At 36.3% G+C, this 27,608-nt stretch overlaps 2 protein-coding genes across 4 annotated transcripts; one reads left to right on the top strand and one right to left on the bottom strand.

Moving 5' to 3' along the window:
• Positions 1-9,657: 9,657 nt before the first annotated feature.
• Positions 9,658-12,306, top strand: LOC145739887 (uncharacterized). The gene is made up of 4 exons (XM_081995235.1): positions 9,658-11,701; positions 11,767-11,919; positions 11,979-12,092; positions 12,168-12,306. Exons 1-4 carry the CDS (start codon positions 11,671-11,673, stop codon positions 12,173-12,175), a joined length of 306 nt encoding a protein of 101 aa, XP_081851361.1. The 5' UTR covers positions 9,658-11,670; the 3' UTR covers positions 12,176-12,306.
• A 255-nt stretch (positions 12,307-12,561) lies between these two features.
• Positions 12,562-27,574, bottom strand: LOC145739888 (pre-mRNA-splicing factor ATP-dependent RNA helicase DHX16-like). 3 transcript variants are annotated; one of them, XM_081995238.1, is made up of 6 exons: positions 27,437-27,574; positions 25,931-26,312; positions 13,348-13,454; positions 12,997-13,316; positions 12,839-12,914; positions 12,562-12,775 (listed from the first exon to the last, which is right to left on the bottom strand). In XM_081995238.1, exon 2 carries the CDS (start codon positions 26,275-26,277, stop codon positions 26,056-26,058), a length of 222 nt encoding a protein of 73 aa, XP_081851364.1. In that variant the 5' UTR covers positions 26,278-26,312; positions 27,437-27,574; the 3' UTR covers positions 12,562-12,775; positions 12,839-12,914; positions 12,997-13,316; positions 13,348-13,454; positions 25,931-26,055. The 3 variants fall into 3 exon arrangements, with proteins under 3 accessions (XP_081851364.1, XP_081851365.1, XP_081851363.1); XM_081995239.1 differs by having other exon boundaries at positions 25,931-26,305; positions 27,437-27,573; XM_081995237.1 differs by lacking the exon at positions 27,437-27,574 and having other exon boundaries at positions 12,997-13,301; positions 13,354-13,454; positions 25,931-26,706.
• Between the last annotated feature and the right edge of the window lie 34 nt (positions 27,575-27,608).

Genomic DNA, 27,608 nt, shown 5'->3' with positions numbered 1-27,608 from the left:
AACGTGTTCCATGAACACCTTTTTCACCTTCTTCCACGACTTCGCGATGCCGAATCCCCCCCCACGGTAGTCTACTTCGGCGGCAAAGCCAGGGAATGCGACTCCACACGTTGCCGCGGTTGCCAAACTTATATTACGGACGCATATGAGCGTTAACATGGTCGTATCTTTAAAATTTTTCTGACATGTAATATTGTCCAGCACGTAACACCCTTAATAGATTTTATTATTAATTAAATATTTTTTGCAATTTTTTAAGTTTTGTAATACAAAGAATAATTAAAAACGTGGCCTCTAGTAAGCTGTGAATTTGGAGAGTGATTCAATTATCGATATTGCGCATGCGCAGTTTACCTCGAATTCTAGTGTGCTGTGCATCACGTGCTACGGTGCCTACCAATGAAATTAAATTTTATATTATGTCAAAACAATATTTTTCATCTGTGTTGTCAATAGTTGCGTTTATTCCCTATTTTCCTACAATATTGTGGTTCAATTCTAACTTAAAGGTTACAGGATTAATATTTTTAACAATGGTTTAGTATAAATCATACTTTATATTGCAAAACTTCAAAAATTACAGACAAGAATTAATTTAAAGTGCCCAAAAACTTTAGTTTTTGTGACTCGCACCGAGTTTATGCAAGAAAACGGTTCCACTGCAATCGCCGAACAATCACATTGCCCTGTTTCGAGGTGAGTGTTGCTTCTACTTGTAAGACAATACCAACAGTTCAGATTGTTCATTCTACTTGTGATTTGTAAACACCGGGTCTACTGCAATCACTAAGCCTCGTTTATTATATAAATTATTATTATTATTATTATATAAATTTATATCTCATTATTCAAGTACATGAACTCTAGTCTTTCAACCATACTAGAGGAGGATTCCCTTGTTACTCACAAAATTTTGCAAGAATGCTCTGGACTTTATAGGTAATAAACTTTCGTTAGCTTTTGCTGCATTTTCTTTTATATTTTCTAAAATTTTGTTCAGCTTTTGCCATTTTCACTGACTGACAGAGTCACAACATTCAGATAGATAAAATAAACAGTAAACAACATACCGGTAAAGGTATACCTTACTTTTCAATGCCAGAAACAGTAAATAATTGCTGAATTAGGTGAAACATAAAACATTGTATGCACCTCAAGTGTTAGGGAGAGAATAATGTTTATCAGGCCAAAACCTGTCCCTCGGGCCATAGGCCCTCTGGCTATTTCGGCCTTCAGGACATTATGTTCTCTCTAACGCCCTTGGTACATAAATAGCTATCATATTTATACAGGGTGATTCCAAAGTTGGTGCTTTCCTTTCACCTGCGAATAGGGCTTAAAAAAATAAAGTTTTTTTTCGTTTGACGCTTTTTCGAAATATGAACAATAACGAAGATACAGGGTGTCAAAGTTTTACTGAAAAAATAAAAATTTAATGATTTTGGCCAAACCACTTGAAGTAATTAAACACAATTTTGTAGGTGTCAGTAGCTACGTGGAAAGCAAATTTTCCAAGAAACTTCTTGCGTTTACCAGTGGCGCTCGTATAATTTTTTTAAAATATTTTCGAAAAAAAATATTACCTGGTTTACTACTGGTTTTTTTTCAACATCAAATTTATTATTGAATTCCTTGTTGATTTCTAAAAATAAAACCCCTATTATTATTTTTTGCTACGACGCACTGTTTCCCAGTAAAAAAAATAAAAACCGTCTTAATGCGTGCCTAAAATTAAATGCTGTTTTAATTTAAAGTGTCAAATTATTAAAACTTAGTTCAAAGGCGGCTGAAATCTTTTGTTTTTGTTTCTGTCTGTTGATAAGGAATAACCTGTAGTTAGTTAAAATTAAATTTAAGTTATTTTTTATTTTGTTTTTTTTTTCAGTAAAACTTTGACACCCTGTATCTTCGTTATTGTTCATATTTCGAAAAAGCGTCAAACGAAAAAAAAACTTATTTTGTGAAGCCCTATTCGCAGGTGAAAGGAAAGCACCAACTTTGGAATCACCCTGTATAAATCAAAGTGACAGTACATGACAACGTTTCCTATTAGACTGGATGATAAAATCCACAACGTGCTTTTTTTGTTAAAATTGTTCAATTCATATGATTGATATGCGAGCAACAAAGATGTAAAAAAATGACGTCATTCTCAAACGGTAAAATTTCAACTATAATAGCTTTTGACTCGAAATTGGCACATTTCGACCACACGTGTCGGATATTGCTAGGCGAGCTTTCCATTATGGATGCCTTTTCCATTTTTCCTTTACAAATCAGTGATTTTCAGCATTCAGCGTCATCTATACGTGGCTGCTCGAACTTGTACATCAACCACTGGTTTGAAGAGAGTACCTAGAAAGGCAATGCTATGCCCTTTTCATTTTTTCCTTTGCATATCAGTGATTTTCAGCATTCAGCGTCATCTATACGTGGCTGCTCGAACTTGTACATCAACCACTGGTTTGAAGAGAGTACCTAGAAAGGCAATGCTATGCCCTTTCCATTTTTTCCTGTACAATTCAGTGATTTGCAGTGTTGAGCGCCATCTATACGTGGCTGCTCGAACTTGTACAGGGTGGGCAAATAAGCGAGGTAAGCGGCTGTACCTCCGAAACTAATGATCGTAGAGAGTTACGGTAAAAAAATTTATAGGTTAAGTAGGCAAGGGAAAATGCTGGAAATTATTTTCAAGTTTCCAAGATAGCTACCAGAGGGCGTTTGCGCCATCTTGAATTACATAAAGTTACGTTTCTTGTGATTTTCAGCAATGAATGTAACAAAAAAGTATTTGCGTTTTAATGTTAACTTAAAGCCGAACATTTTTTGAAAAAAACATTTTTCTCTATCTTTCGAAATAAAGTGGTGGGGAGTATTTGAATGTTGTTTTAAATAAATGCCTGTAACTTCGAAACGTCTTTAATACATTTGGATAAATTTGGTATCATTGAAAAGAGCATTTCTTGGGCTTTTAGGTTTCTTCTGATAATGACAGTTGTGACCTAAACGGCCGCCGATAGAGGGCGTTATTTGATATTATAACCAAAATAATGGATTTTCTCAAAAAATTTAAATGCAATGATATGACTTTTTGTAGACTAGAAAATAGACAAATGACTAACCAATAAGCCTGCGCAAACCGCATCTTAATATATTTTTTTTTTTTCTTTTTTTGTCATTTGTCTATTTTCTAGTCTACAAAAAGTCATATCATTGCATTTAAATTTTTTGAGAAAATCCATTATTTTGGTTATAATATCAAATAACGCCCTCTATCGGCGGCCGTTTAGGTCACAACTGTCATTATCAGAAGAAACCTAAAAGCCCAAGAAATGCTCTTTTCAATGATACCAAATTTATCCAAATGTATTAAAGACGTTTTGAAGTTACAGGCATTTATATAAAACAACATTCAAATACCCCCCACCACTTTATTTCGAAAGATAGAGAAAAATGTTTTTTTCAAAAAATGTTCGACTTTAAGTTAACATTAAAACGCAAATACTTTTTTGTTACATTCATTGGGGAAAATCACAAGAAACGTAACTTTATGTAATTCAAGATGGCGCAAACGCCCTCTGGTAGCCATCTTGGAAACTTGAAAATAATTTCCAGCATTTTCCCTTGCCTACTTAACCTATAAATTTTTTTACCGTAACTCTCTACGATCATTAGTTTCGGAGGTACAGCCGCTTACCTCGCTTATTTGCCCACCCTGTACAATCAACCACTGAATTGAAAAGAGTACCTAGAAAGGCAATGCTCTGCCCTTTCCATTTTTCCTTTACAAATCAGTGATTTTCAATGTTCAGCGCCATCTATACGTGGCTGCTTGAACTTGTACAATCAACCACTGAATTGAAGAGAGTACCTAGAAAGGCAATGCTCTGCCCTTTCCATTTTTCCTTTACAAATCAGTGATTTTCAATGTTCAGCGTCATCTATACGTGGCTGATTGAACTTGTACAATCAACCACTGAATTGAGGAGAGTACCTAGAAAGGCAATGCTATGCCCTTTCCGTTTTTCCTTTACAACTCAGTGGTTTTGTGGCGGTCGCTATGCCTTTCCCTGACCACCTGGAGCCAACCTTGTCCACCGGTAGTTCCACGGCATCACAGACTTTAATTCAGTGACGTATTCACCAACCGTTTGGCAATTGTTATTGTTGACTGTCACTTAGAGACTTGAGCGTTTAGCAATTAGCCGCAAAGCTCTAATTACACTTCGTTTCCGTTTATACGTTTATTTTATTAAAAGTATTGTTGCATTTCTGCCTCCTTTTATTTGTGGACATTAATACCCACAAATTGGTGACTCCGACGTGATTGTGGAGGCATTAGGATCAACTGAGGAGCGACATACTGTGAAGACACCAGGAAGTCTACTCCCAGGATTAAAAAAATGAACGGAGACTTCGCCGCCAGTAACATCAAAATCCCGCCATTTTGGAGAGACGAACCAGATATCTGGTTTCTTCAGATAGAGGCTTCGTTCTCAATCGCAAAGATTACTAAGGATGAAATTAAGTACCATTTTTTAATTGCTAACCTAGATACCAGTGTTCTTCCTTTCATAGCGGACATTTTGCGAAATCCACCTAACACTCACAAGTACGAGGCCGTTAAAAATAGAATTCTAGCTTCATTTGGACAATCTAACGAAGTCAAAATTCGACTGCTGCTCAAAGGTCAACTTTTGGGGATCAGAAACCATCGCACTTTTTGCAGCATTTGAAGAACTTGGCTGGTAACGTCTGTTCTAATGATAAAACTGGACAGGACAGTCTAAACGACGGATGTCGATAATTAGCATGCGTTTTTAGTTCTTTTCAACCCCTCAGACGGTGAAGCATTCTATGAGATGTCCTTAAAATTGTCCAGGGACATCCCTTACATCGATTTAGCACTGTCAAGTTGTGGCACTCGGACTTAGAAAGTGTCCAGGACAGTCTAAACGACGGATGTCAATAATTAGCATGCGTTTTTAGTTCTTTTCAACCCCTCAGACGGTGAAGCATTCTATGAGATGTCCTTAGAATTATCTAGGGACATCCCTTACATCGATTTAGTACTATCAAGTTGTGGCACTCAAACTTAAAAATTGTCCAGGATGGTCTAAGGTCTAAGCGATGAATTACGATAATTGCGTTTAGTTTTTTTTTCAACATCGCAGACCCTGTTGCAATTTATGAGTGTGAGACATTTTTAGGAATGTCCATTAACCAGAAATGTCCGATGGAAGCATTAACCTCAAAAAAATTGTAAACAACTCGCTTCCTTATAAATAAAGATGTATTCGGGCTTGTTGATATCATAGTAGGCCTTTCGCCCGCCTGTTCTGACCGAGACGGTTTTATGGCTGACGGTTTATGGATAACTTCACACAAACCATTGCACACGCTTTTTCCAGAGTAGATGAAATCAACATGCCGGTGATCATCTCCACAGAAGATCTTGCTCAGGAGCAAGCCACTGATTCAGAGCTTCCTCACATCTTGAATTCTTCAAGATCGTCATTGAAGTTGCAACGTTTGCAACTTGATGATTCAGAAAACCTCATCTTCTGCGATACATCAACTCCTGAGATCCGTCCTTATGTTCCCGTTTCACTCAGGAAAAAGGTTTTTGAAAACACACACAACTTATCACATCCAAGTGGTCGGGCAACACGTAAATTAATACAAAAACACTTAGTTTGGCCAAGTATGAACAAGGATATTGCTGAATGGGCAAGAACTTGTCTACCTTGTCAAAAAAGTAAAGTACACAAGCACACCAAAAAGTACCTAGAAAGGCAATGCTATGCCCTTTCCATTTTTTCCTTTACATATCAGTGATTTTCAGTGTTCAGCGCCATCTATACGTGGCTGCTTGAACTTGTACAATCAACCACTGAATTGAAGAGAGTACCTAGAAAGGCAATGCTATGCCCTTTCCATTTTTTCCTTTACATATCAGTGATTTTCAGTGTTCAGCGCCATCTATACGTGGCTGCTTGAACTTGTACAATCAACTACTGAATTGAAGAGAGTACCTAGAAAGGCAAGCTCTGCCCTTTCCATTTTTCCTATACAAATCAGTGATTTTCAGTGTTCAGCGCCATCTATACGTGGCTGATTGAACTTGTACAATCAACCACTGAATTGATGAGAGTACCTAGAAAGGCAATGCTATGCCCTTTCCATTTTTCCTTTACAACTCAGTGGTTTTCAGTGTTCAGCGCCATCTATACGTGGTTGATTGAACTTTTACAATCAACCACTGAATTGAGGATAGTACCTAGAAAGGCAATGCTATTCCCTTTCCATTTTTCCTTTACAAGTCAGTGGTTTTCAGTGTTCAGCGCCATCTATACGTGGCTGCTTGAACTTGTACAATCAACCACTGAATTGAAGAGTGTCGTTACATGAACGCCCTTGCCCCTGTAGCGCCACTGGTGGGTCCTCCTGGATTGCCCCAAGAATGGTCAGGTTCAAAGCCCCAAGGGTACCTTCAAGACCTAGGACATTCCAGTCCCTTACGTCTATTTCAGTTCAGTCCTGAACTACGAATTTTCCATAACGAATACAAAAAATTATAAGAATTGAAAGGGATGCCTGTCGGTTTTTTCTATTTTACAAATTTTAGCTACCGACAAACTAAACAAAACTTCACTTAGGGCTTTTCGATTCAAGCAAAATCTGTCGGCTCCGGGCAAGAATTTCGTTGCAGCAGGATAAGGGCCCAAAACAACAATCGAAACCATCTCCCACGGGTGTTGAGGAACTAATTGATGAATTGAATTACTTTAAGAAGACATATTTCTTATTTAGTATTAGAATTAAGGAAAATGTGTACCTAACATTATTTGTTTAGTTTTTAGTTAATCTTAGTGTTAACCTAGTGATTAGTCATGATTATAGAAATCTTGTCGAGTCAGGTTTTTTTGTCAAGTTAGTCAGAAAGTCAGAAGTCAAGCTATAAAGTCTTCTGTTCAAAGACTGTTACTGCTAAGTCTGTCCATTTGATGCCTTTTGTCTGTCCAAATCTTACTCAATAAACCAAACTTATTGTATTTTGAATTCCACTTTAATTCAACCCTTGCAGCCACAAAGAACACGCAGTATAAGCTTCAACAGAAGCTTCAACAGGTTATGGGCCCAGAGATCTTTGCCGGCTGCTTGTTCCAGTAAGAAATAATGTCACGAATAACATAAATTGCACTAAGTTCCGTTACCTAGTCGGGCCCCGGTCTCCCCTAGTGCACTGTCTGAATCAGCAAGACCGGCAAATTGGGGTCACGATGTGGGTATTTAATCAGCGTCTCAAGCCATCGACGATTACCGAACTCTGGGGTCATCCCCAGAGGGAGGTCACGAGCGACAGTCCGAACTTTCTAGTGCCCGGACGGCTCGTTACACTTGGACGGCTTGGCGACACTTCAGAAGGGCTTACGCACCTACCACTAGACGTACACACCCACACACCCCCTCTTGGTCAGTGTTCACTGCCTAATAAAGAAGACATACTTAAGCTACGATCTTGTTTCTCTTCCTACGCCACCCCCCTAAACGTGACAATAACAAGGAAAGCCAGAGAAGAAGGACAGGAAGTTGGAAGGAGTCTGAAATCACATGTTAGTGAAGTAAAGTCAGTGCAAGGTCAGTAAATTTGCAAGCATTTAATCATTGATACAATCAAATCACAAATGGAAGTATTATCTGAGGAATGTAAACTATGTGCCTTTTCGGTTTAAACTAAATCTCACTTTAAAGTCGAAAGGTCTTTACTTGATTGCTACTGATGTAGAATTAAGGCCTTATGGTCCTGAAAACAATGAAGATGTAAAAGCATGGTTAAAGCAAGATCCAGAAGCACAAACTGTTATAGGTTTAAATGTTAGTAGTGGTATTGCTGTTAAAATAGAAAACTCATCACTCAGTCATTCATCACAACAAATGTTAGATAAGTTGCATGCCTTGTATAGTAAAAAGTCAGAGCTTACTATTGAAGGGTTACAAAGACAAGTTTTTAGTTATCAATATGATGTCAGTAAGTCAGTAATTGAGAATTGTCTTGCAATTCAACAGTATGCTGAAGACCTAATAGCAGAAGGTGAAGATGTCAAAGAAAGCGGGATAATGTAACCGGTGCAGATAAAAATTTAAATACACTGTTTGAGCGTCTTAGGTTAGAGGATGATAGGTTAAGTGAATATAGCAATGTTACGGAATCATTTTCACAAAATGCTTTAGTCTCACATGCGACAAATGGCAAGTCAACAGTGAAGGGCAGATCGGATGGCTATACTAATGGTGAATGTTTCAAATGTGGTAAGGTGGGTCATCTCAACAAACAAAACAACCTTGTGCAAAATACTTAGAATTCTGTAAGAAAAATTACTCTTGTAATAATTGTCATCAAAAGGGTCATTTTGCCAAGGAATGTCACAGGCAATCACATAGAAGTAGTGAAGAACCAAGTAGAAATTCTAGTAGGAGTGATTCAAGTCGTCGTGCTCTAATTACTACCAGTTTGACTTCAGCAGATATGAGTGACATAAATTTAAAAGAACTGAGCTGCGAACTTTGGTATCAGGACTGTGCTGCTAGTCAACACATGACGTCACACATCAGAGAATGGTTGAAAGATGATCCCAAAATTGTAGTAATTGGTGATGCTACCAGACTTGAAGGAATAGGAGTTGGTGATGTTGATCTTGAAGCGTTTAATGGTAAGGAGTGGTATTAAAAGATGGTTTTGAAAAATGTTTTGCATGTGCCCAAAATGACCTTTAATCTTTTCTCAGTCACACAGTTATTGGATAAACATTATATTCAGTGTGCAGATCCAAATCCGTCTATATTCAAGACATTTGGTGGTAAAGACATTGTTGCAATTGCCCAAAGAGATGGAAGTTTATTTAAAATGATGTTTCGTCAGGAAAACATTTGTTTAATGTCTTTGTCTATCAAAACATGGCATGAAAGATTGGGTCACCAAAATATCAAGTATGTTAGAGATGTGCTGAAAAGAGATAAATTTTAATTTATTGATGACTGGAATGACTATGTGTGCCCTGGTTGTGTATATGGAAAACAAAGCCGTATTTCACATCCAATAAATAAAAAAATTGCATAGAAGCCATTGGACTTAATTCACGTTGATCTGTGTGAAATGAACATGAAATCTTTGGGAGGAGTCATATGTAAAATATCCCATATGAGGAGAGGTGTTATCGAAAACTTATAGCGAATATTTCCCTCATGTGTTAAATGTCCCATATGAGCAGTGCATTTTCACCAGAATGACAGCGACAATTCCACTCATGTACAAAAAATGCCATATATACGTCATCAAAACACGGTTTGCTATCGGCTAATAAGGAAGGAAGAGAGTTTGCTAGCGGATAAAAAAATCGGATAAATTTTGCTGTTGATTTCATCGTTTCCACGGATTTTCACTACACTTCTATTGTTGCAATGTCTCACCTTGAGATTTTTGCTGGCACTGTCAGTTTTGATGTTTGTTCGTTTTGTTTTGGTTATGGCTCGCTTCGGATAGAGTTCTACTGCAGAAAATCAAAAGAACCAGAAAAATGTATTTCTGCCAGTACAAGGAAGTCGCAGTCTTTTTATATTATTGATTATATTCATGGAATTGTCTTATCAAATACCATTCGAGCTCAGATTTTTAACAGGATAATTTTTCCGCGTGTTTTCTCATACTTTCTTTATGGTACAAAACTCGACCTGTTTGGCAAAATCACTCGAGCTACGCTCTCGTGATTTAGTTACAACAGCTCTCGTGCAGTTACACCAAAAAGAAAGTGTTCTAAGACAAGCACAAAAATTATCCGGCTAAATCTGAGCTCTTATGGTATTGCCCCCGATAACACAAATCGATAACACCACGCTACATGTTAAATCTCCCATATGAGAAGGGGTGTTATCGAAAATTACAGCAATAACACAAATTGATAATACCACGACGGTGACGACAGTCAATGATAACTATAGCAACTAGGTATGTAACTATCTGACCTGCATACATTTGACATCGAAGTGATTAATTGTGCTTAAAATGTCGAGCTTTGGGTGTTCTTCCCTTAGCCAAATTGAAGAAGTTGCAAGAGATAGTGAACCGAAAAACACAAGAAAAAGTAAGCAGTACATATGGCGTCAATTTATGTATTTCACCGAGGAGAGAAACTACGTATTGAATGAGACTACCAGCATTTCCGAATTGGCAAATGTATTAGAGGATTGGGCTTTCAATATGAGAAAGCAAAATGAACCAGAATACAAAGAATATACCATCAAAACTATTTGGAACGTAACGGCAAAGATGCTTATGGAAAAGTACTATCAAGATTTTAACATCACCTTCAACCCATTTACCGATATTGCTTTCAAGTTGGCGCGTAACGCAAAAGGCGCATAACGAAAGCAATAAAGAAACAACAAGACCCCGAAAAAAGGAAGAGAAGCGCGGTTTTTTTAAGTTATGAAGAATTCAAGAAAATGATTATCACATGCAGTGAAGATGATCCCGATGGTCTCCAGAAGAAGGTGTTTTTTGTGTTATCTTTTGAATTAGCTTGGAGAGGAGGAGAAGGAGCAAGTTGTTTAGTAACTTTTTTTAAAGAAGAGCATTCTAATGAAGGTGTGATAACTGGCCGAATTGAATACAATCCCCTTTTTAGTAAGACAACTCAAGGGGGTGATAAACCATGTGCTTCTTCCAAATGGATCATTAAAAACACTTTAGACAATTTATATTGACTGTGTTTTTAATAACAATTGAAAATTTTAATTAAGGATTTTGTAATGTTTAAATTGTTACTTTAATTTATTTAATATATGTTGGGTTCCTTCGGTTTTTAATGATTTTCTTTATTCGGGAAATATTCCCCAAAATTACATTCGTGCCTTAAAAATGACCTGATAATTCTGCGTTCAAATTTGTTATCTTTGCAAACTGCATTCGGTCATTTTCATATATTTTGCATGGTCATTTTCATATTTTTGAAAATAAACTCATGCAGTTAAGGGATAACAAGTTTTCATGCAAAATTATCGGTAATTTTTATGCACTTGTGCAATTACCCCCGAATATTTCCCTCATGTGTTAAATGTCCCATATGAGCAGTGCATTTTCACCAGAATGACAGCGATAATTGCATTCTAAAGTGATAATTGCACTGTACGTATCTATAACGACTGCATTGTTGTAGAGCCTATTGCTAGTATACTAATTGTTGTCCATGCGCATTTTTTTGACTTTTTATAACCAAACAATGTCAAACGCGATGTCAACAAAAATTAATGAACGGTTTGGAACTTGCTCATTGAGCTTCATTGAGCAATCTATAGTTGCAGCAAAACCAAAACATTTTCTTTATTCGGGAAATATTCCCCAAAATTACATTCGTGCCTTAAAAATTACCTGATAATGCTTCGTTCAAACTTGTTATCTTTGCAAACTGCATTCGGTCATTTTCATATTTTTTTCTAAAAAAGCCCTCCACCTTCGGTGTCGGGCTCTTTCGCCAAAAAAATATGAAAATAAACTCATGCAGTTAAGAGATAACAAGTTTTCATGCAAAATTATCGGTAAATTTTATGCACTCGTGCAATTACCCCCGGTAATCTGCAGGTTATTGAGGAATAGGGTTAAGTTTCCTTCTAATGCTGAGCAAAGAAACACCATTAAGGACAGGTAAGAGTTTCATTAATTTGCAGTTATTAACAGATGCATAAATAGTAAATTTTTATTTTGTTTAGGTTTCTTAGAGAGCATGGTATGGCTGAAATACTGGGCATTGTGGATGGTACCCATTACTAAGCCACATGAAAATGAACATGTATTTTGTAAAAGGCTATCTATATATATATATATATATAGACTTAATTGTCAACTGTTATGTACTAACAAAGGTATAGATTTAATATTCACTTTTTAGAAACTTTTGATGATTTATAGATTTGTGATTCAGAATTAAAGATTTTAAATATAGTAGCAAGGTGGCCTGGTCATGATGCTTTTATTTGGAGAAACAGTATAGTGGCTCAAATTATGCGTGGAAATTTTGACAATAGCAAAATCATGGGTATGAATACATACATGCAACAGTAAAAATGTAGGATTGTTAATAATTATTGGTGATTATTTTCTGGGGATACAGGAACATAGGTTTAATGAGACATTTAAACGGTGTAGAAGTACTGTTGAAAGATGTATAGGGCTTTTAAACGGCAGATTTAGATGTTTGTTAAAAGATAGAGTACTTCACTACTCACCTCAAAAGGCTGCAAGAGTTATAATGGCATGATGTGTTCTGCACAACATTGCTATTCACTGTAGAGTGGAAAATCCACAACCACGATGAGACGAAATAGATGTGAGGCAAGGACCCATTCTTCCTCAAGGTGCAGCCGCAGTTCCAGATAATGTTTTGAGGCAATTAGGCCAGCAAACACGTAGAGAATATATTGAAAGATATTTTGCATACATTTTGATTTTAAAAATATACCTATTTCTATTCTATTTGGTAAAAACATGTTAAATAAATACCCTGATTTAGAAATAGCTAATTACTTTTATTTTTTAACACATCAATGAGTTTCCTTAAAAGATTATTAGTATCCCAATGTATTTCATTTTGGGTATCCAGCCTGTTGAGAAGAACACCTTCTATATTAGTATTCAGTCAGGCATCTTTCAGACAGGCCAGCAAATGTTTGGAATGCCTGCTGGCTTGTGGTTGTTTTCCGTTTTCGCCCCCTTGCTTTGCTATAAATTAACAGCAAATAGTATAGTTGTGTTTAATTGGTGTTACACACTTTATACACTTACGAGTAGGAGTGGTTGAATCTTCATTGGAAGTTTCATCGTAGGAACCCGGCGTATGTGGTTCTGACATTACATCATCCTAAATCAAAACAGAAATATAAGAAAGGCATAAAACTTTGTTTCATAAAAATAAGATAAAAAAACTTATTTTCTATACTTACTTGGCTTATAACATCTTCTCCTCATGAAGAATCAACCCTTGATAGTGGCTGGCTGATGAAGGCCCAGCAATTACTTCATATGAAGTACTGCTTTCTAATGAAGGGCCTGCTACTTGTTTAGTCAAGGCTGTACTGGTAATTCTTCACTGTCTAAAGCCAGGCCAGCAGTGACTTCCAGCCCATGGACAGCTTCTTGGGTGAAAAAGGCAACCATCTCTTCAAAATCTGTCCACCGTTGGCTGCTTTGGGGCCATCCTCCTGTTTCTTGTTGTACTCTTCACTTTATTTTTCAAGTCTATCCAGACCTAAATAAAATGTTACTTAAAACATATAAAAAATGAATACAATAACACTTACTCTTTGTCATTTGGCACTAGTTTTTTTAGACCCTCCAACAGAGTTTAACTCTGCAGTCAACACTTCCCACAAAGCAGCCCTCATTTTTTTTCCATCAGGACCTAACCAATCAGAATTGTTACTATAATGTTTTATACTTTTGTATTTAAAGGTAGAAACATGTTAAAAATATGAAACACATGTAAAAGTAAAAATATATTAATTATTTATACAGGGTAAATCAAATTCGACCCTCACCATTGGGATCTCAGAAACCATAAGAGATACGAGAAAGTTTAAATTGGGACAAAGTTGCGCAATTTAAAGCTCAACCAAATGCTGTTTTAAAAATTTCGATTTTCCGAGTACCTACTTCCGAAGAAGGCGGAAAAAAACTGAAAATTCGATTTTTTGTTTTTATTTTTTTCTAACCTTATTTGAAGAGATATCCCAAAACTAAAAGCATCTTCTCATTGCCACTTTTTCATAGCTATTCAATGATGGATTCAAATTTGCCACAAAATAATTTTTTTTGTTTTTTTCGGATATCTTTGTACTCGGAAAATCGAAATTTTAAACGGCATTTGGTTAAGCTTTACATTGCGCAACTTTGCCCCAATTTAAACTTTCTCGTATCTCTTATAGTTTCCGAGATCCCAATGGTGAGGGTCGAATTTGAATCACCCTGTATAGTATTTACATATCTAATAATTTGCTTTTCGCAAAGTCTGGATGTTCTTCCATGAAACTTATGATAACTTCTTTTTGTTCGGCAGTTACTTTTACTTCAGACATTTTCCACTTTTTCTTTTTGATTCAACACCAACGAACGACAATCACCAACAAACAAAGAACAAGGGCCACGCCACAAAGCTAAAGAAAGCGAAACGAGTACGTGCAAAAAATTCAGAACGTGACCGACGTGTCCATAACAAAGAAAAACACCTTCGCCCTTCTAACAAAGGTGGCTATTTTTGTTGATCTTGTTTAGACAGACGGGTGCGATTGATGGTGTCGTCATTGGCCCTGCCAAACCCGTCTCATAAAGGTGGCGTGAATAGTTGATGCCCACTTTAACGTCGATTGGACACAGCTCGTTTTAAGTCAAAGACATTAATACAGTGCGTTTTTTTTAACGCGCAACATAGGATTTTACGTGTTAAATTTTTAAGCACATGTCAGACCATGTTATTTTGGAACTACGAGTATAAAACTTGACGGGTGACTGTTTCGTACCCTGAAGCTTAAGTAAGTTTACCAAATTCGGCCTAAAAAGAGATTAAAAACTTGCAAAAAATCATCTTTTTTCGAAAAGATTTTATCTTCCTATCCTCCCTGTATGTATGATAGGTACTTGTTGTTTTTGATACTGGCACGTCAGGTAGCAGGTAAAATTTGGCGTAAAAAGTAAAACAGGGTGATCAAAATGCGAATATTAACTTTCTATCAAGAAAGTTAAGAACAAAAGAAGTATTTTTATAAATTAATTGTTCAAAGTGACCTCCGTATGAAGCCAAACAGTATCCCAAACAATCATAAAATGCCCTTTTGACGTTCAAAAGATGTCGGGTCGTGATGCAGTGAAAATGTGTCACTCTACCTGCTACCTGCCCTGCCAGTATCAAAAACAACAATGCATATAGGGAGTATGAAACAATAATATCTGTTCGAAAAAAAATTATGATTTTTTGCCAGTTTTTAATTACTTTTTAGACTAAATTGGTAAATTTACTCAAGCTTCAGGGTACTAAAAACACACCCGGCAAGTTTTAGACCTGTAGTTCCAAAATAACATGGTCTAACATGGGCTTAAAAATTTAACATGTAAAATCCTATGTTGCGCGTTAAAAAAAACGCACTGTATATACTAACGCATACCAGGTGTCCAAGAGCACCCTGGACATAGGAGATGGGTGTGACATGGGAAAACGGTTTTGATTTTTTTGCGCCTGTATGGTTGATTTGATTGAAAAATCGTAATAATGAAAGTTGTAGTACCTATCACGGACTAGTTTTCTGTATTTTCTTCAAAACTCTAACTTGAGCCATTTCGTCGTAAAACACGAAAAGAAATGCAGTGGTCGAGCAACGGATAAACAGGTCATTGTTGCTGATACGGTTGCTCGACAACCGCTTATACAGTGCAGGTAAAAAGTTTAAATTTTCGCATTTTTGTTCGTGTTTTACGACGAAAGAGCTCAAATTACAGATCTGAAAAAAATACAGAAAACTAGTCCGTGATAGTCAAAACAACCGTACAGGCGAAAAAAAATCAAAACCGTTTTCCCATGTTAATCTCCTATGTCCAGGGTGCTCTTGGACACCTGGTATAGACCTGCCCCTATTCTATCAAAGTTTGTGCCAAGATGATACGTCACATTATAAACGGCATTTAACACATCTTTTACCCCACTAAAATTTGAGCCCATTATGTAGGCAATGTTGCCCGCTTGTGCAACTACGCTGACAAGTAATACACAGTGTTAAGAAACGAAAAGAAAGACGAAATTAGTCTATGGCGAAAGTCTTACGGTAAAAACTTTCGTGTGTATTTTTTCAACACATTTGTTCGTCATATTAATATACAGGGTGTCTCTAAAAGGCCTGTACAAAATCCTATGACATATTCCTGACATCAAAATAAGCCGATTTGAAGCAACTTACCTTAGTCCGAAATGGCTCCGTCTTTCGAGATACAGGGTGGTAAATATAATGTACATTTTGTAACGTATTACTTTCAAATCCGGAACCCAGAAGTTTTTTGAGATGCGAAACCCGAATTTGGACACATTTTTACTACGGCCGATAGAGGGCGCATTACAGTGTAATTCTGATGGTTTTAAGTGACCGTAACTTTTTTCTCGGTGTAATTTTCTTATTTAAGGAAATGATGTTTTAAACATTTTAAAGCAAAAAAGGTACTCCTGCTAAGAACCGCTAATGTAAACCGTTATCGAGATAAGGTAAGTTGCTTCAAATCGGCTTATTTTGATGTCAGGAATATGTCATAGGATTTTGTACAGACCTTTTAGAGACACCCTGTATTTTAGATGTGGAGGCCCCAACGCAAATATTAAACCCTAAAATTTTCAAACATTTATCTATTGTAGTTTTCGAAATATTGTCCGCGGTAGTTCCCGGTAGGACACCCAGTATTATAAAAAAAATTGTCACACAATAATTGTTTCTAAATATCTACCATTCAAATTTAAACATAAATAAATTACCTAAAGAATTGAAATATTGTAATTGCAATGATATCCGTTATAAGAGCGAGAAAGAATTATAAATTTTGTACTTTTCTTTTAAAAATTTTGACGCTGTCTAGCGGCAAAACTGTACCACTAACCAATCGACTTTAATACGTCAATAGAAAGCTCATTTTTCATTGGCTATCGATTAACGCATAAAACTCTACTAAAAATAACGCAATTAAGGAAGAAATTTGCCTGAAACACTTCCTCTATCCTAATGCGTTTTACGTTATGTTGGCCACTTAGTTCAAGCAAAAATCGACCCTAATTATTTTATTTCTATAGTTTTGCTACGGCCCTAGATTTGACAATCACTACGCTAAGTTTGTGTCAAATATTAACACCCTCTATCTCCATAATAAGATATCATTGGACCATGGTTTATATAGTAAACTAGTTATTTTTTGACGTTTAATTAAACCCTAAAGTATGACGGATTTATCGGGAAACACCCTGCATAATCCATATTTTAAGTAACTTGACAATACATAGTTTTCTTAAAAAAATAATAACGGATCATTGCAGTAGGTACAGAATGTTTTACTAACTTTGATAAAAAAATTTCAGCTGTAATTTTTGTTTTTAAAGATATCAATATGAAACAATTATCACATTACATAGTTGACTAGTAAGTTTTTTTATAGGGTAAACTGCTGAGTAAAATTTTGTACATTAATTCCATGCCACTGATTCATGCCACTAATTCCTTGTAATGCCCAGTAATTTTCAATAACACCTAACAATGCTAACTAATTTTCTGAATTACCACAAATGTAGAGTGTAAAAAAACCTCATTTAATTTAAAAAAAATTTAAAATAAAGAAATATGTGTGCAACAATTTAACGAGGTAGATATCAACTGCTGCTTATTTTAAATGGGACGCCCTGTATATTATTGCATTTTTTTATTCTACGTTAAATTCTAGACATATTTTCTGTATTAATGTCATATACCTAACTGCACCTGTTTCTAAGATATTTACCGTGAAATTTTATATGTATTCTCAGTGTCGCAAACGATTTTGGCTTTTGTCTTTTGTTGTGTTAAACAAGGTTTGTTTTAAGACTGGGGACAGAAAAATGTCAAAATTTATCACACAGGGTACACATAAGATGGGCTCAAAAAATCAGTTCTAAAAAAGGATGCAAAGTCTAGTTTTTCAAATTGAACACTCCTTATTCTTATACAGGGTGATTCCAAAGTTGGTGCTTTCCTTTCACCTGCGAATAGGGCACATTTTCGAAAAAAAATATTACCCTACTGGTTTTTTTTCAACATAAAATTTATTATTGAATTCCTTGTTGAATTCTAAAAATAAAACCCCTTTTATTATTTTTTGCTACGACGCACCGTTTCCCAGTAAAAAAAAATAAAAACCGTATTAATGCGTGCCTAAAATGAAATGCTGTTTTAATTTAAAGTGTCAAATTATTAAAACTTAGTTCAAACGCGCCTGAAATCTTTTGTTTTTGTTTATGTCAGTTATAAGGAATAACCTGTAGTTAGTTAAAATTAAATTTAAGTTATTTTTTATTTTGTTTTTTTTTTCAGTAAAACTTTGACACCCTGTATCATCGTCATTGTTCATATTTCGAAAAAGCGTCAGAGGAAAAAAAACCTTATTTTTTGAAGCCCTATTCGCAGGTAAAAGGAAAGCACCAGCTTTGGAATCACCCTGTATAACTTCTGATTCTCAATTTAACAGTTTGGTAAGTTTGTATTTCGCCACTAATTTAAAAAAATTCTTTCTTTAAACTGATACATTGAACCACCCTGTCAACCCCACAACTGTCAAAACTCAAAATTACTGTAATTGAAAGTTAAAGTAGTAGCTATAAAATTCAGTCATTACTGTCTTTATTGTCAAATAACTCGTTAATTTGCAACACTTTGTAAAGAATTTTATATGTCAATGGATAGAAAATAATGTGTTGATAGCTTGCTTTGTTTGGTTCAGATTTTTTTTCAAATGGGCAGGTACGGCCCTGATATTTGGCACAAACCTAGCTCAGTGATTGTCAAGGATAGGGCCGTAGTAGCCCGATTAAAAAAAATCTCTCAAAGAAATTTGTGGTAACAGAAAAAGAAAAACATTTAGTTAGCTTTGGAGCCCTCTGGCAACCAAACAAAGCAAGCTATCAACACATTATTTTCTATCCATTGACATATAAAATTCTTTACAAAATGTTGCAAATTAACGAGTTATTTGACAATAAAGACAGTAATGACTGAATTTGATAGCTACTACTTTAACTTTCAATAACAGTAATTTTGAGTTGTGGGGTTGACAGGGTGGTTCAATGTATCAGTTTAAAGAAAGAATTTTTTAAATTACTGGCGAAATACAAACTTACCGAAACTTTTTAACAAAAAATCAGACAAAGTTATGTTATAAGAATAAAGAGTGTTCAATTTGAAAAACTAGACTTTGCATCCGTTTTGAAAACTGATTTTTTGAGCCCATTTTATGTGTACCCTGTCCCTGTATTATAAATTTTAACATTTTTCTGTCCCCATTCTTAGAACAAATCTTGTTTAACACAACAAAAGACAAAAGGCAAAAAAATGTATCCCAATATGTGTAAATCAAAACTGAACCACCCTGTCAAGCCCCCAACCACTCAAAATTACTGTTATTGAAAGTTAAAGTAGTAGCTATCAAATTCAGTTAATACTGTCTTTATTGTCAAATAACTTGTTAATTTGCAACACTTTGTAATTAATTTTATATGTCAATGCATAGAAAATAATGTGTTGATAGCTTGCTTTGTTTGGTTGCCAGAGGGCTCCAAAGCTGACTAAATGTTTTCCTTTTTCTGTTACCACAAATTACTTTCAGATATTTTTTTTAATCGGGCGACTACGGCCCTAGATTTGACAATCACTGAGCTAGGTTTGTGCCAAATATCAGGGCCGTACCTGCCCGCATGAAAAAAAAAAAAACAGTCAAGGAAAACATTTAGTTAGCTTTGGAGCCCCTCTGGCAACCAAACAAAGCAAGCTATCAACACATTATTTTCTAACCATTGACATAACATAAAATTCTTTACAAAGTGTTGCAAATTAATGAGTTATTTGACAATAAAGACAGTAATGACTAAATTTGATAGCTACTACTTTAACTTTCAATAACAGTAATTTTGAGTTGTGGGGTTGACAGGGTGGTTCAATGTATCAGTTTAACGAAAGAATTTTTTAAATTAGTGGCGAAATACAAACTTACCAAACTTTTTAACTGAAAATCAGAAGTTATATAAGAATAAGGAGTGTTCAATTTGAAAAACTAGACTTTGCATCCGTTTTTAGAACTGATTTTTTGAGCCCATTTTATGTGTACCCTGTATTATAAATTTTGACATTTTTCTGTCCCCATTCTTAGAACAAACCTTGTTTAATACAACAAAAGACAAAAGGCAAAAAAATGTATCCCGATATGTGTAAATCGAAATCGTTTGGACACTGAGAATACAGGGTGTTACAAATTCAATGCATTAGCATTGCTATCTAAGAAACTATAATTGATAGAGCCTTAGTTAAATGGAGGCAAAGTTGCGCATTTGAAAGCTAAATAATTTAGTAAAAAAAATTCAAATTTTTTTTATTACATCCTGAGATATCCAACAAAATTTCTACTTTATTTTTTTACCACTTTTTTATGCTCTTCAAGAAAATAGTTTAGTTTTCAGCTTCGACATTTTGTTTTTTAGATACCATCATCAACTTCAATTTTTCAAATACAAACCTGAACTTTTTATTTCGTTTTTTAGTAGCTACAGACATTCAACCTTAAATCTCCGAGTGACTCGGAGAACGTGTGTGTGATCGTGTCGCAAATATTCTGTTGTTTTGCGGGATAAACCGAAAATTAAAATAAAATTTTAGTATAAAAAGATCTGTCGAAAAACGCCAAATTGGGGCGTGTGAAAATGTGTGTTGCGCGGCCGGCGTGCTTGCATAAAAATGTTAAAACTAGTCCTCTGGTATAATCGTGTATCTTAATTATAGCCAGTCCGTGCCCAGCGCAAACAAATAAAAAAAACCAGTGAAAACCTTCCTTATCTCGTATACGACGATAAGGTGCAGGGCTGCTTGGATGGTCAACATTTGTACTGGACTGCGTACATTTCGGAGGCGTAAGTTAGGACCATGAGTAAACAATATTCAGCGTTTAAATGCTGCAACAAAGATCTCACCAGCTTTTATTGCATCTCTTGCTCAAACATCTTCCACAGGAGCTGTGGTGAGAGAACTGGGGGTCTCAAATATCTGAGTGGCACTAAAGTGTTGTGCTCTAGAGCCTGTGAGGACAAGTATAGTAACGAGAGTGCAGTTGTTTGTTCTGAGATGGAGAGGTTGGAGACCGAAAATAATAGACTTATTCAGGAAACTAAAGAGAAGGACCTAGCTTTAGCTAGATTGAAGAGAAACTCCGCCCTTCTTGAAAATGAGGTGGAAGATAGAGAACACAAGCTTGATGAGGATCTTAGGAGGCAAGCCACAACCATAAAAAACTTAACACAAAAAATTAATGAAAATGCCGCAAAGTTGTATCAGAGAGATGCTGAGATGGCTGAAAACTCCCAGAAATTGAAGATTGGAAAACAGCAAAGTCTACAATTGATAAAGCAAACGGAACTTCTTACGTCTTCTAATAGAACTTTGAAATTAGAACTGGCGGAAAAGGATGAAATTATAGCTCAATTAAATGACAAATTGAAGTTACTGGAGCCCTATCCTCTTCGAACAGGGGAGAATGACATGAATGTTGTGAGTCAGATGCCATGTGAAGTACCCTTTAACATGATAGCGTTGGTGGATGCAGCGATCGGGAGAGCCTTGGCTCCGATCTATGAAAAGATAAACCTCTTGACAAAGGATCTTGCCCCTTCATCGGCTTCTGGCCCTAATGCAGCACTTGGGGGAGAAGTGGTCAAGCTCGGCTGCGAGTCTGAGGGCGATCGGCGGTCCCCGACAGCCCCAACCCCGGAACGGGCGGGATTAACTCAGGAGCATGAGCCAGAAGTGTCTCGTTCATCAACCGCGAAAAGGAACCAGAAAACGGGACCACAGGCTGGAGATGGGGCTGACTCTGGTCGAGGAGGGGTGGTCGTGGATCAGTCACTGACCTATTCAGAAGTTGTTAACAACAAAGACAAAAACGAGAAACAAGCGGGTCATGAAATCATAGTCACAAACATCGGAAACAAAAAAACTACACATCCAGAAATAACAAAAGAAATAACAATAGAAAATGACTGGAAGGTTGTGACAAGAGGCAAGGGCAGGAAATCAGGGTCCTTAAATCGCCCAGCACCCTCTAAAGGAACAAACAATGTAAAAACAACTCTGAACATTGCCGCTCCAGAGAAGAAAACATCGCCCCTCGAGTGGATCTTCCTGTCTGGTTTGTCCCCCGATACTTCCGAGGAAGATATTTTGCACTTTATGCAGTCACAAAATTTAGAAAATGGCTGTAAGTGTTTTAAGATGAAAACTAAAACGGATTCAGTGCGCAGCTCCTTTAAGTTGGGAGTACCTAAAGAAATCAAAACTGAAATAATGAGCACAAAACTATGGCCGACTGGTGTTCTGATAAACCATTTTATGAATCTTCAACACCTCACAATACAAAAGAAGTGAGAGAAGTTAATTTAACATTGAAAAGGAAAACATTGAAAAGGAAAACACCAGAGCTGAAGATTCTAAACATCAACGCAAGGTCCCTGAGAAACAAGATGCTCCAATTGGAGGCATTCATTGCTGACAAGGATGTGGATGCTATGTGTATAACAGAACACTGGATGACCGAGGATGAGATTGCTGCCTGTTCTATTGATGGCTATAAAACTGTTGGATTCTCTGCACGAAAGGAATCTGTTGGGGGAGGTACTGTTATATTTATACGAGAGCAATTGCAAACAAGTGTAAAACATCTAAATGTAAACTATAATGTTGAAAAATGTATTGAATATTCATGTAGTTTTGTACAGAGTCTTGATGTGTTCGTTTTAGCAGTGTACAGGTCTCCATCGGGCCATTTTGACACCTTTTTAACCAATTTGAACCTCCTTCTTGATGGTCTTGGAGCTGGCCGGAGGATCGTTCTGGCTGGTGATTTTAATGTTCATTTTGGCACAGACGAGCCAACTGCATTACAACTCTGTGATGCAATGGCCGAATTTGGGCTGCTCCAGTGTGTGAGTGTCGCGACTCGACAGAATGCGTGTCTGGACAATGTCTTCGTTAGTGCGGGCATTGATGTGGGAAGGGTCGAGCTGGAGGATCTTGAAATGTCTGATCACCTTGGGCAGATTGTTAGTATGTCTCTTCCTTTGCCTGATAAAGGCTTAAACCGGGTAAGTCAGAAGTTTAGACCAATTACTCAAAGAGGCTTGTTCATGTTTTACAATAGCCTTTCCGCGATGTCATGGGATTTTATCGAATCCAATAATCTTGGAACGAATGATAAATGGGAGAAATTTGTTGCCACCTTGGATGAGGCGTATATTAATAGCTTTCCTGAAAAAAAGTATACAATGCGCTCCGAGAATAATATTGGCTGGTTCGGCCCGGAGTTGAGAGAAATGAGGGAGCATCTGAGGCTATTGGGTGAAATCAGTAGACAGTACAAGACATATAGAAACAGACAATACTATCTTGGGTACAAGAGAGACTATGCAAAACACATTCGCATGGCTAAGATCGCTGCAAACAATAATCTAATAAACTCATCAAATAATCCTTCAAAAACAATGTGGCAAATTATTAATAGGACCATGGGAAATACCAGGGTACCTGTTGGATCGGATAATATTACTTCCCAAGAATTTAATGAATATTTTCTAAATATTGCCGGCAGTCTTGTGCAGAATATGCCGAGGTCGGATGTTGATGTTGATATTGATCCTCTAGAGAGCCTTGAAAAAAATTGTCCGGATGACGGCTTCTCTTTCCGCGAGGTGGGTTTCAATGAGGTTCGAAATGTTATAGATCAACTTAAAAACAAAAAAAGCCGCGACATATACGGTCTGAACGTAAAAATTATAAAGTCAATAAAAAATCTGATACTGGTACCTCTAACAAAACTAATAAACTCATGTTTTTTGGCTGGTGTCTTCCCAGACTGTATGAAAAAGGCACTTGTAATTCCTATGTTTAAGAAGGGTGACACTGAAAAACTAGAGAACTACAGGCCAATATCGCTGCTTCCTATCCTGTCCAAGATAGTGGAGAAGTGCATGTCTCGGCAAATAATAAACTTTTATGAAGATAACGACATTTTTAATAAAAATCAATTTGGATTTAGAAAAAACAAAAGTACAGCTCTGGGTATAGTTAATCTTGTCTCTGACATTGTCACTGCTTATGAGAGTCGATGTTATAATACAGTCCTTTTTTGCGATCTTAGTAAGGCCTTCGATTGTGTGGACCATAGTATCTTGTTACGCAAGCTGCGAGCATATGGCTTTGTTGATGGCAGTATTGGGCTTCTGGAAACGTATCTTGCGGGGAGGTGCCAGTCTGTGCGATATGGTGGGGTCACGTCGACTGAACAGAGGATAACAACTGGAGTGCCCCAGGGCTCCATACTGGGTCCAGTACTTTTCCTTATATATATAAATGATCTTCCCCTAGTGGACAAAAACGCTGGGTATACCCTCTTTGCCGATGACACCGCCATTTCAGTCACGGCGGACACTCTTGAAGCTTCTTTATTGGCTTCTTTAAGGGCTAGGGAATTGGCCGAATTGTGGTTTAGCTCTAACAGACTACTACTGAATGGACAAAAGACAGAGAGGATGGTGTTCTCGTTGAGAGAGATTGGGACTGTAAATGATGTTCCACATATAAAATTCCTTGGGGTCCTTGTTGATCCCGGAGCACGGTGGGACGCTCACATAGGGGAAGTAGCCTCTAAACTAAATAAAAACTTATATCTGCTACGTCGCCTGGCGGACAGTGTCTCCCGGCCTGTACTTAGATCAGCTTATTTTGCAACATTTCATGCTCGTCTCTCGTATGCTGCACTCGTTTGGGGTCATGCATCGGGCTCTAAGCGCCTGTTTGGGCTGCAGCGGAGAGCTATCAGATTGTTGAGTGGATTGGGATATAGAGATGATTGTAGAGTACAGTTTTCGCAACTCGGCATAATGACCTGGCCATCAATATATATATTGGAGAATCTGCTGTATGTCAAGAATAACTTTTGTTTGTTTCCTGCTCATGAGGACGTACATGCTTATCCAACTAGACATAAACGAGATTTAATACCGGCGTATTGCCGTCTGGGAAGGTGTCAGGATGGCCCTGGCTACTGGGCAGTGAGATATTTTAATGCATTGCCCATCCTAATTAGGGAACTACCTATTAATAAATTTAAAGAAAATGTTAAAAGACTATTAACTGTAAATGTATTTTATTCTAATCAAGAGTATTTTGACCACTTCAAACAAGGTGCCTAGTCTTGTGGGGGTGTTTTGGTGTTTTGTTGTTTTGTGGATTTTAACCTCGCTGTTGACTTAATATTTAATTTTAATTTTGAATTTTCTTTTGATCGTAAGTTGTGTTTGTATAGTAGACCAAGTTTGTATCCATTTGACGTATGTACATCACTGTAACTGTGATTTTTAAACATGAATAGATTATTTGAATTTGAATTTGAATTTGAATTTTGAATTCCAAAACTAATGATGTGTCACACTTGTCAAAAAAATACACCTAATGTTTTAGTGCTTGGTACTTTTTTTTAAATAAATTAAGCAATTGAAATTGATATGTTGTAATAATGAGTAGATAATTTAGTTGGATATAATTGAATAGTTAGGTTCATTGCTCCTTCGAAAAAAAGACAGTTTTTTATGGTACTTTTCATTAAAAAATGTTTTTGATTAATTATTTATGTTTCAGATACTCACATGTTTGACATCGAGATTGAGTTTTGATAGAGTTTTTTTTTTACTTTTAATCAAACCCTAACACTGTCATAAAATAACCCCCCCTAACCCCCCTAATCAAACCCTGATGCATTTATCCTGAAACAACCTGTATAATCTAGGGCAAATCCATTAAAAAAATGGTGTTAGGACTCTTTACTGTAACCTTGTAAGGCTTGTTCTAAGGTAGAATAATGGATAAAAAAGATACCTAACAGTATAAACAATAGTTATTTATGCAACAAGTGCAAAAAGTACATTTTTTTGCAAGTGAAAGTTGTTATACAAGACCATAGATGGAGTTTAACAACACATAAGTGCAAAAAAGGACTTTTTGCACTAAAAATTATTAAAAAAAGTGAACCTACTTTTTTGCAGAATTTTATGAAAATAAATAAATAGATACTCACACTTCTTCTTCAAATAAATATTCATCATCTTGAATATCAGCTTCTAATTCAACCAGTTTGTCCTCTTTGCGTTTTTCCAAATACTTTCTTCTCGACTCAATCCTAAGATTTGGAATAATTTTGTCTCATTCTGCATGTTTCAATTGAAGTCTTTTTGCCGCCTCTTCATACGCTTTTTTCTCAGAGGCATGCACAATATTTCTCGTTTTAGCTTCATCACACTTCTTCAATCTCTCAGCAAATTCATCTCGTTCCTGCAGATCCTTTCTTCGAGCTTCCTCTTCACTATCCATGCTCGAGTTAGAATCAGACTCATATCTTCGGCGAGACTTCTTAGGTCTGCTCATTTTCGGTCAAACTTGAATTAATTGAATCCTAAAAACTTATTAACACTGATCAGGACCACTAGTAATAAAACCAGCACACTAGAGAATGCAGTTTTGCAGCTATTTATTTTGTTACTTATTATTGAAACTATACACGCTTTTTTTACAATTATAATCAGTCAATGTACGAATCTCACACCATCTTATACAAGAAGAAAGTTTACAATTTGAAATGCTAAGGTGCTGTTAACACCAAAACAAATTAAAATGAACATTTGTTTTTGTTAGGTTATGTATGTTGATGTGTTTTCTACTCCGCTTCTTTCTTTAAACAGTGGAACACACAAATACATTAGAGATTATATACTGCTAGTTTTGTTCGAAAAAGGTGGCCGATAAAAAATATTGGTCAAAATTTTGGAGTGCGCATGAGCCGCGGTTATGTTGTCGTATCTTTTCTGACATGTAATATTGTCCAGCACGTAACAACCTTAATAGATTTTATTATTAATTAAATGTTTTTTGTAATTTGTTAAGTTTTGTAATACAAACGATAATTAATACTAAACTATGAAAGTATAAATCCTGTAACCTTCAAGTTAGAATTGAACCACAATATTCAATGTAGGGAACAAACAGGGAACAATATTCAATAGGGAACCAACACAACTATTGGCAACACCGATAAAAAATATTGTTTTGACATAATATCAAATTTCATTTCATTGGTAGACACCGTAGCACGTGATGCACAGCACACTAGAATAATCGCATGCGCAGTATCAATATTCAATCAATCTCCAAATTCAAAACCTACCAGGGGCCACCTTTTTAAAGAATGGCTGATATAGGATATTTTCTGTATATAACTATAAAGTATTTGTAAGTGAAAGCAAAACTCAGAGTCGATCTCCACAAATATACCAGGTGTCCAAGAGCACCCTGGACATAGGAGATTAACATGGGAAAATGGTTTTGTTTTTTTTGCGCCTGTACGGTTCATTTAATGGAAAAACGCTTTAGATAAAAGTTGTAGAGCACATTTTCGGCTATCAACTCGTAATTTTTTCAATACCGTAGATTTGACCATTAAGACGAAAAACGGATCTAAAATTCGGAAATTTTAAATCTCCCGCCAAGCGGTCGTTAAGGAAAGTTTATATCCGGTCGTGCTACCAACCTTTCAAATTTTCAAAATCATAACAAATTATTGGATCATTTCCAGATCTCTGACACCTTCCTTTCCATCCGAGGCTCTTCCAAAAGTGTGTCAGCTCCTCCAGAGCCCGGGAGCGTGAAGAGTTTGAATCCTTTGTTGTGTTGTCTTGCTAACTTTTTAATCAGACCTAAGA

Source organism: Ips typographus, unplaced genomic scaffold, assembly GCF_016097725.1.
Source record: "Ips typographus isolate SLU unplaced genomic scaffold, UJ_Ityp_2.0 IpsContig76, whole genome shotgun sequence".
In the NCBI taxonomy this organism is placed as follows: Eukaryota; Metazoa; Arthropoda; class Insecta; order Coleoptera; family Curculionidae; genus Ips; species Ips typographus.
This window is presented reverse-complemented; position numbering and strand designations above follow the sequence as displayed.